The sequence below is a fragment of the Plodia interpunctella genome, chromosome 28, assembly GCF_027563975.2.
Source record: "Plodia interpunctella isolate USDA-ARS_2022_Savannah chromosome 28, ilPloInte3.2, whole genome shotgun sequence".
In the NCBI taxonomy this organism is placed as follows: Eukaryota; Metazoa; Arthropoda; class Insecta; order Lepidoptera; family Pyralidae; genus Plodia; species Plodia interpunctella.
The window spans coordinates 4,752,671-4,762,479 of NC_071321.1; the positions used below are offsets into that span (position 1 = coordinate 4,752,671).

A 9,809-nucleotide genomic window follows, 5' to 3' on the forward strand; every position below is an offset into this window, starting at 1 on the left:
CATCGGGGCGCTCCTCCCATCGCTCGAGGAATGGATGGAAAGAACGTACGGCCAACTGACGTACAGGATGACGCAGGTGATGACCGGACACGGGTGCTTCGGTCATTACCTGCACAGAATAGGAAAGGAGGAAACCCCGGTCTGTCATGAGTGTGGGGAGCCGGATGACACGGCCCAACACACTCTGGCAGACTGCGGGAAATGGACCGAGGAGAGGGTGGCCCTAGCAGTGGCCCTAGGAGGAGGAGGCCTGGATCTCTCGCTGCACAACGTCATCAGCAAGATGTTGAGCGGCGAGGGACGCTGGGATGCAGTATACTCCTTCTGCGAAACGGTAATGTCGCAGAAGGAGGCTGCTGAAAGGGAGCGCGAGGCACGAGCGCATGCCCCTCCCCATCGGCGAGGACGAAGAGGCAGGCGGCGGGCACAATATGCCCGTCGTCTGCTAGGATAGTGCCGTGAGGCAACGCCGGGGGGCGTCGTGGTAGAATGTTCGCGATCCCATGGCGCCCCCAATAACGGCCGGTGCGGAAACGCCGCAGGGGGGTTTAGTGGGTAGTCCGGGCTAGGCCTGGGAGTCCCACACTCCCCGGGAACAGTGTCCCCGGGGGCCGGTGCCTAAATGCATTCCCCCCTGCGAAAACAAAAAAAAAAAAAAAAAAAAAAAAAAAAAAAAAAAAAAAAAAAAAAAAAGGTTAGGTTAGGTTAGGTTAGGTTAGGTTAGGTTAGGTTAGGTTAGGTTAGGTTAGGTTAGGTTAGGTTAGGTTAGGTTAGGTTAGGTTAGGTTAGGTTAGGTTAGGTTAGGTTAGGTTAGGTTAGGTTAGGTTGGGGAACCACCCCACAGTGCTTGCGTCCACGTCGCGTTCCCCGGGCAACGTCGCGTCCTAACCACCGTAACGGAGTGGTTAGGCCGACGGCTAAAGTGCACTGTGCAGAAGGAGCAATTTGCGAACTGTGAAGAATGTCGTATAATGACCAAATAATGAGGGACGCCCGCGGGCGTTTCCTGAAAAAAGGCCCTTCTCAGGGCCACCCAAAAGGCCCTTCTCAGGGCCACCCAAAAGGCCCTTCTCAGGGCCACCCAAAAGGCCCTTCTCAGGGCCAAACAAAGGGAAGGGGGGAAATGGAATGTTCAGGGTCTGAACATTCCGCTGGGGAGGAAACCGACGGGAGTGGCCTCGCTGTGGGCCAAAAGAGGATGGGGAGCCTGATGGGAAGTGCGGGCTCCATCACCTCGTTGTCGGAGTCGGTGCTGGGCAACAAGCGCCTCTATTCTGAGGTGGCGACTGGTTCCGGCACCGACACTGAGGTCGGTGTGCCACGGGCACAGTCAGTGGCGAAGAGGGGCAAGGCCCGGGGTGCCTCGCACCTGACGAGGGCCCGGGCTGAGGCGAGGAGGAGTCAAGAGGAGGATGCCGAGGCTTCCTTCTCGGCCTCTCTAGGGGCTCGGGCCTTCCGGAGGGGAGGACCCCCGAGTGGTGGGGACGATGATGTGGTGGTGGCCCCCATTGATGCGCGGGACTTTGGGGCCATGGGTGCTGATGGACTCATGGCCACTGCGGTGGAGAGGCTGGGTATAATAACCAGCCTCGTCGGAAAGACTGCCGCCCTCAAGGGGGGCTTCAACTCTAAAATTATGCGGGCCTCCTCGGATATCAGGGATATCGTGGACACCCTGGTGGCGCGCAGCGAGTCGGACGAAGTTCGACGCCTTAAGGCCGATAATGGTCGCCTCCAAAGGGAGGTGGCCATTATGAAGGCTGAGGTCGCTGCGCTCCGCCGGGGGTTCGAGGAGGCTCGCCGTGAGGCTGCTCAGGCTGCGCGGACGGTGCAGCGGCAGGCTGCTCCAGTGGAGGATGAGCTGGAGCAGAGGATGGCCAGATTGATTGATGGCCGTCTGGCAGCGCTAGGACTGGCTGGGTGTCCTCGGAGTGCCACTCGTCCACCTCTGGCAGGTGACAACTCCGAGGTGGCGAGGGCTGCAAGGACGGCCATTGATCGGGCCTCCGGTCTGGGTCCGGCGCCGCGGCTTGAGCAGCCGGTGGTGGAGTTGGAGGTTCGGGCCCCTGCACGCCCGGCCTCTGAGAGGCGGGGTTGTAAGGGGGTAGGTGCTGGGGGAGTGACAGAGTGGGGGCCCTTCGGGCCGTCGACCTCAACAGCTGTGGTCGACGAATGCCCGGAGCTCCCCTGGGTCGAAGTCCGGGGGAGGAGGGGGAAGGGGAAGGGCGTGGGAAAGAAGTCCCAGCCCAAACCTGCGGAGCGACCGGCGGCGGCCCCAACAAAGGCCACTGCAACGGCGCCCAAGGCACCCCCCAGGGCGGCGCCAGCGAGGGCGGCCAAGCTGTCGGCCCCTAGCTCCTCGGCTGTAATTCTCAAGTTACAGCCGGAGGCAGCGCAAAAAGGGGCCACATACAGCTCCGCCCTCCTTAAGGCCGAGCAGGCGGTGAGCCTGGAGGGGCTAGGAATCGGCTCGCTTCGGATTCGCCCGAGTGCGACCGGAGCGAGGCTAATCGAGGTCTCTGGCCCCTCCAACTCAGACAAGGCAGATGCGCTTGCATCGGCCTTGAAGGCGGCCCTTTCCGGCGTCGCGGACGTTTCCAGGCCCGTCAAAACCGCGGACTTCCGCGTGACGGGCCTGAATGATGCGGCAACGGCGCAGCGGATAAAGGCTGCGGTCGCGCAAGCCGGGAGCTGCACGGAGGACCAGGTCTGGGTGGGTGAAATCCGCTCAGACTGGCGGGGCTCTGGCTCTGCCCTGATGCGCTGCCCGGTCACGACGGCTAAAAAGCTGATCGAGGCGGGCAGCCTCACGGTAGGCTGGAGTCGAGTGCAGCTCCGGCACCTGGAGGCGCGCCCCATGCACTGCTACAAGTGCATGGGGAAGGGGCACACCGCATCGCTGTGCCCCTCGCAGACGGACCGCAGCCGGCTCTGCTATAGGTGCGGGGAGGCAGGGCATTTGTCCGCCTCCTGCACAGCGGAGCCCCGCTGCGCGGTATGCCGCGACGCCGGCAAGCCGGCGGGCCACGTGATGGGGGGTAGGGCCTGCAACCCACCCCCGATCCGAGGGAAAGGGCCGTCCCCTCCTCCGCGCGAGGGAAGGCAAGGGGAGGCGCCAGTCGGCCAAATGGAGGAGTGATGGGGGTCACCTTCCTCCAGGCCAACCTCAACCACTCCGCTAGGGCGCAGGATCTCCTCCTGCAATCCATGGCGGAGTGGGATTTGGATGTCGCGGTGGTCGCGGAGCCGTACGCGGTTCCCTCCCTGCCCCACTGGGCGGGGGATCTGGATGACCTCGTGGCCATCGTGGCTAGGCCTGGTGCCGCCCCTCCCCTCGCGATTAAGAAGAGAGGGAACGGCTTTGTGGTGGCGGTTCGGGGAGAGTACGCCATAATTGGTGTTTACTTCTCCCCGAACCGGGATTTGCCGGCCCTGGAGCGGTTCTTGGATGCCCTGGGGCCGGAGATAAGGCGGTTAGCGCCCCTAAAGGTCTTCGTGGCCGGTGACTTCAACGCCAAATCAACGGCGTGGGGGAACCCGGCCACGGAGCCCAAGGGGCGAAAGGTGGAAGAGTGGGCGCTGGCCGCCGGGCTGTCTCTCCTAAACAGGGGGACAGCCCACACGTGCGTGCGACGGACGGGCGGATCGGTGGTGGACCTGACGTTCGCCACCCCCTCCGCCGCGCGCTCCGTGTCGGACTGGAGGGTGGAAGGGGGGGTGGAGACACTCTCGGACCACTTGTATATTCGGTTCGAGGTGTCGGCCGCCCCCCAATGTCAGGCGGCATCATCGTCCCGGGTGCGCAGCCGGTTCCCGCGTTGGGCCCTTACGCGGCTTGACCGGGAGCTGGCGGAAGAGGCGGCCATCGTCGGCCGCTGGAGCCTCCCGCCTCTAGACGGAATGGGGGTGGACGACGCGGCTGACCGTCTCGGCGACGCTTTCACAGCGGTGTGCCGGGCGGCCATGCCAAGCGTAGGTCGAGCCCCCCCTAGGCGGGCGGTCTATTGGTGGTCGGCGGAGATTGCCGCCCTTCGCGTCGCCTGCAACGCGGCCCGAAGGGCCTATAGTCGAAGCAGGCGGCGCAGTCCCCGGGACGAGGAGAGGGATGGTCAGCTGTATGCGGTGTATGTGGAAAACCGTAAGGAGCTGCAGCTGGCCATCGGTCGGGCCAAGGAGGAAGCCTTCGAGGAGCTGGTGGAGGGTATCGAAAGAGACCCATGGGGCCGGCCGTATAAGTGGGCGCGAGACAAATTGCGCCCACAGGCGACCCCGCTAACGGAGACCCTTCAGCCAGCTCTGCTGGGGGAGATTGTCGGGGATCTATTCCCCGGCAATCCGCGAGGGTTTTCTCCTCCGAGGATGGCCCGACAGCCGCCTGACGCGGAGGGAGAAGAGGTGGAGGCGGATCCGCCTCCCGTCACCGACGTCGAAATGGAGGTGGTCCTCGACCGCCTCCAGACAAGGAAGAGGGCACCGGGTCCAGACGGGGTGCACGGGAAAGTGCTTGCGCTGATTCTCGTGCACCTCGGGGAGGAGTTTCGGGGGCTGCTCAACCGCTGTCTGCGAGAGGGGCAGTTCCCGAAATTATGGAAGGAGGGCCGGCTCTGCCTTATTCCGAAGGGGAGCCGGCCCTTGGACTCGGCTTCGGCGGTGCGACCTCTGGTCCTGCTGAGCGAGGCTGGGAAGGCCCTAGAGAGCGTTGTGGCCTCTCGCCTCGTTCGGCATGTGGAGGAAGGCCCGGGACCGCGTCTCTCTGACGTGCAGTACGGATTCCGGGCCAAGAGGTCCACCATCGACGCCCTCAGGCGTCTGCGGTCGGTGACGGAGGAGGCGGATCGAGAAGGCGAGGTGACCCTGGCGACGTCGTTAGACATCGCCAACGCCTTCAACAGTATCCCGCACTGTGTAATACGGGAGGCGCTCCGGTACTTCGGAGTGCCCTCGTACCTGCGGGGGCTGTTGGGGGCGTACCTGGAGGAGCGGGTCGTCCTGTACGAGGACAGGGGAGGTCAAATGGTCCGGCGGGGCGTCGGGTGCGGTGTCCCGCAGGGGTCGATTCTCGGCCCTATCCTGTGGGACATCGCATACGATTGGGTCCTGCGGTGCCGGCTTCCCCCCGGGACGGGTGTCATCTGCTATGCGGATGACACTCTCTTCACGTCCCGGGGTGCGAATTTCGGTGAGGCGGCGCGGCTGGCCGAAACGGGCCTCGCCCTTTTGGTCGGCCGCATAGAGAGGCTGGGGCTTCGGGTCCGACTGGATAAGACCGAAGTCCTCCTCTTCCGCGGGGCCCGGGCGCGAGGACCTCCCCCAGGGGCGCGCCTCCAGGTGGGTCATGAGGAGTTGAGGGTGAGTGCCCAGATGAAATACCTGGGCCTCATCCTCGACGGGAGATGGTCCTTTGTCCCCCACTTCCGAGAGCTGGGGCAAAGGATCATCAGGACGGCTGCGTCGCTGGGCCGACTCCTGCCCAATCTGGGTGGGCCCAGCGACGCTGTACGGAAGCTGTACTCCGGCGTGTGCCGGAGTATGGCGATGTACGGCGCCCCCGTTTGGGTGGACGCCCTTGCCGCGGAGAATAAGCGCCTTCTCCGGCAGGCGCAGAAGGTGATCGCGGTAAGGGCGATACGGGGGTACCGTACAGTGGCGTTCTCTGCGGCCACAGCCCTCGCGGGCGACCCGCCGTGGGAGTTGGTGGCGGAGGTGCTCGCCGAGGTTTACCACTTTGTGGCGAACAGGAGGGAAATCGGCGAGCACCCCTCGCCTGAGATGGTCCGGCGGGTCCGCTTGCGAGGGCAAGCGGAACTCATGCGGAGGTGGGAGGCAGACCTGGCGCGGGCAACGTACGGTGTACGCACAGTGGAGGCCCTGCGCCAGGTCCTGGAGAGATGGATGTTGAGGCGGCGCAAGCCTCTCACCTTCCGCATGACGCAGGTGCTCACCGGGCATGGCTGCTTCGGTGAGTACTTGCACCGCGTGGCCCAGCGGGAGACCGAGCCGGTCTGCCACGATTGTGGCGAGGCTCGGGACACTGCTCAACATGTTCTAGAGCAGTGTCCCAGGTGGAGTCGGCAGCGCCACGATCTGGTGGCAGTGCTCGGTGGAGTGGATCTGTCGCTCCCGAGTGTCGTCAATGCGATGCTCGGGAGTGACGGAGCCTGGGCGGCAGTGGCCTCCTTCTGTGAGACTGTTATGTCACAGAGGGAGGCCGAGGAAAGGAACCGCGAGGACCACCCCCTCGCGGAGCCGATCCGCAGAAGGCGGACGGGGGTGCGACGCAGGCGCTACCTTGCGCGCCTGCAGGCGCCCCCCTAAATCGGTGGGACTAGTCCCACCCGACGGCAGGGGTCCACCAGGTGTCGGTGGGCCCCTGAGAATGGTGAGTCCGGTCTCTGGCGAAAGAGACCGGCCAGTCGCTGAGGCGTCTTGTGTTAGATAGATCCGAGGCGCCTCCCTGTAAAGCGGCCGATGGCACCCGCAGGGGTTTAGTGGGTAGTCTGGGCTGGATAGCGGCCCAGGAGTCCCACACTCAGTGCGTAAATGCATTCCCCTGCGAAAACAAAAAAAAAAAAAAAAAAAAAAAAAAGGTTAGGTTAGGTTAGGTTAGGTTAGGTTAGGTTAGGTTAGGTTAGGTTGGGGAACCACCCCACAGTGCTTGCGTCCACGTCGCGTTCCCCGGGCAACGTCGCGTCCTAACCACCGTAACGGAGTGGTTAGGCCGACGGCTAAAGTGCACTGTGCAGAAGGAGCAATTTGCGAACTGTGAAGAATGTCGTCTAATGACCAAATAATGAGGGACGCCCGCGGGCGTTTCCTGAAAAAAGGCCCTTCTCAGGGCCACCCAAAAGGCCCTTCTCAGGGCCACCCAAAAGGCCCTTCTCAGGGCCACCCAAAAGGCCCTTCTCAGGGCCAAACAAAGGGAAGGGGGGAAATGGAATGTTCAGGGTCTGAACATTCCGCTGGGGAGGAAACTGACGGGAGTGGCCTCGCTGTGGGCCAAGAGAGGATGGGGAGCCTGTTGGGAAGTGCGGGCTCCATCACCTCGTTGTCGGAGTCGGTGCTGGGCAACAAGCGCCTCTATTCTGAGGTGGCGACTGGTTCCGGCACCGACACTGAGGTCGGTGTGCCACGGGCACAGTCAGTGGCGAAGAGGGGCAAGGCTCGGGGTGCCTCGCACCTGACGAGGGCCCGGGCTGAAGCGAGGAGGAGTCAGGAGGAGGATGCCGAGGCTTCCTTCTCGGCCTCTCTAGGGGCTCGGGCCTTCCGGAGGGGAGGACCCCTGAATGGTGGGGACGATGATGTGGTGGTGGCCCCCATTGATGCGCGGGACTTTGGGGCCATGGGTGCTGATGGACTCATGGCCACTGCGGTGGAGAGGCTGGGTATTATAACCAGCCTCGTCGGGAAGACTGCCGCCCTCAAGGGGGGCTTCAGCTCCAAAATTATGCGGGCCTCCTCGGATATCAGGGATATCGTGGACACCCTGGTGGCGCGCAGCGAGTCGGACGAAGTTCGACGCCTTAAGGCCGATAATGGTCGCCTCCAAAGGGAGGTGGCCATTATGAAGGCTGAGGTCGCTGCGCTCCGCCGGGGGTTCGAGGAGGCTCGCCGTGAGGCTGCTCAGGCTGCGCGGACGGTGCAGCGGCAGGCTGCTCCAGTGGAGGATGAGCTGGAGCAGAGGATGGCCAGATTGATTGATGGCCGTCTGGCAGCGCTAGGACTGGCTGGGTGTCCTCGGAGTGCCACTCGTCCACCTCTGGCGGGTGACAACTCCGAGGTGGCGAGGGCTGCAAGGACGGCCATTGAGGAGGCCTCCGGTCTGGGTCCGGCACCGCGGCCTGAGCAGCCGGTGGAGTTGGAGGTTCGGGCCCCTGCACGCCCGGCCTCTGAGAGGCGGGGTTGTAAGGGGGTAGGTGCTGGGGGAGTGACAGAGTGGGGGCCCTTCGGGCCGTCGACCTCAACAGCTGTGGTCGACGAATGCCCGGAGCTCCCCTGGGTCGAAGTCCGGGGGAGGAGGGGGAAGGGGAAGGGCGTGGGAAAGAAGTCCCAGCCCAAACCTGCGGAGCGACCGGCGGCGGCCCCAACAAAGGCCACTGCAACGGCGCCCAAGGCACCCCCCAGGGCGGCGCCAGCGAGGGCGGCCAAGCTGTCGGCCCCTAGCTCCTCGGCTGTAATTCTCAAGTTACAGCCGGAGGCAGCGCAAAAAGGGGCCACATACAGCTCCGCCCTCCTCAAGGCCGAGCAGGCGGTGAGCCTGGAGGGGCTAGGAATCGGCTCGCTTCGGATTCGCCCGAGTGCGACCGGAGCGAGGCTAATCGAGGTCTCTGGCCCCTCCAACTCAGACAAGGCAGATGCGCTTGCATCGGCCTTGAAGGCGGCCCTTTCCGGCGTCGCGGACGTTTCCAGGCCCGTCAAAACCGCGGACTTCCGCGTGACGGGCCTGAATGATGCGGCAACGGCGCAGCGGATAAAGGCTGCGGTCGCGCAAGCCGGGAGCTGCACGGAGGACCAGGTCTGGGTGGGTGAAATCCGCTCAGACTGGCGGGGCTCTGGCTCTGCCCTGATGCGCTGCCCGGTCACGACGGCTAAAAAGCTGATCGAGGCGGGCAGCCTCACGGTAGGCTGGAGTCGAGTGCAGCTCCGGCACCTGGAGGCGCGCCCCATGCACTGCTACAAGTGCATGGGGAAGGGGCACACCGCATCGCTGTGCCCCTCGCAGACGGACCGCAGCCGGCTCTGCTATAGGTGCGGGGAGGCAGGGCATTTGTCCGCCTCCTGCACAGCGGAGCCCCGCTGCGCGGTATGCCGCGACGCCGGCAAGCCGGCGGGCCACGTGATGGGGGGTAGGGCCTGCAACCCACCCCCGATCCGAGGGAAAGGGCCGTCCCCTCCTCCGCGCGAGGGAAGGCAAGGGGAGGCGCCAGTCGGCCAAATGGAGGAGTGATGGGGGTCACCTTCCTCCAGGCCAACCTCAACCACTCCGCTAGGGCGCAGGATCTCCTCCTGCAATCCATGGCGGAGTGGGATCTGGATGTCGCGGTGGTCGCGGAGCCGTACGCGGTTCCCTCCCTGCCCCACTGGGCGGGGGATCTGGATGGCCTCGTGGCCATCGTGGCTAGGCCTGGTGCCGCCCCTCCCCTCGCGATTAAGAAGAGAGGGAACGGCTTTGTGGTGGCGGTTCGGGGAGAGTACGCCATAATTGGTGTTTACTTCTCCCCGAACCGGGATTTGCCGGCCCTGGAGCGGTTCTTGGATGCTCTGGGGCCGGAGATAAGGCGGTTAGCGCCCCTAAAGGTCTTCGTGGCCGGTGACTTCAACGCCAAATCAACGGCGTGGGGGAACCCGGCCACGGAGCCCAAGGGGCGAAAGGTGGAAGAGTGGGCGCTGGCCGCGGGGCTGTCTCTCCTAAACAGGGGGACAGCCCACACGTGCGTGCGACGGACGGGCGGATCGGTGGTGGACCTGACGTTCGCCACCCCCTCCGCCGCGCGTTCCGTGTCGGACTGGAGGGTGGAAGGGGGGGTGGAGACACTCTCGGACCACTTGTATATTCGGTTCGAGGTGTCGGCCGCCCCCCAATGTCAGGCGGCATCATCGTCCCGGGTGCGCAGCCGGTTCCCGCGCTGGGCCCTTACGCGGCTTGACCGGGAGCTGGCGGAAGAGGCGGCCATCGTCGGCCGCTGGAGCCTCCCGCCTCTAGACGGAATGGGGGTGGACGACGCGGCTGACCGTCTCGGCGACGCTTTCACAGCGGTGTGCCGGGCGGCCATGCCAAGCGTAGGTCGAGCCCCCCCTAGGCGGGCGGTCTA

The 9,809-nt window shown here is 64.6% G+C and overlaps 2 protein-coding genes across 2 annotated transcripts; both read left to right on the forward strand.

Moving 5' to 3' along the window:
• Nucleotides 1-1,123: 1,123 nt before the first annotated feature.
• On the forward strand, nucleotides 1,124-3,139 carry LOC128681706 (uncharacterized). The gene has a single exon (XM_053765816.1). It carries the CDS (start codon nucleotides 1,124-1,126, stop codon nucleotides 3,137-3,139), a length of 2,016 nt encoding a protein of 671 aa, XP_053621791.1.
• Nucleotides 3,140-8,943: 5,804 nt separating this feature from the next.
• Nucleotides 8,944-9,377, forward strand: LOC135309993 (uncharacterized; the record flags this gene model as incomplete). Its single annotated transcript, XM_064436887.1, has 1 exon — nucleotides 8,944-9,377. A coding segment is annotated over exon 1 (434 nt), but the record flags the coding sequence as incomplete, so codon positions are not given.
• Between the last annotated feature and the right edge of the window lie 432 nt (nucleotides 9,378-9,809).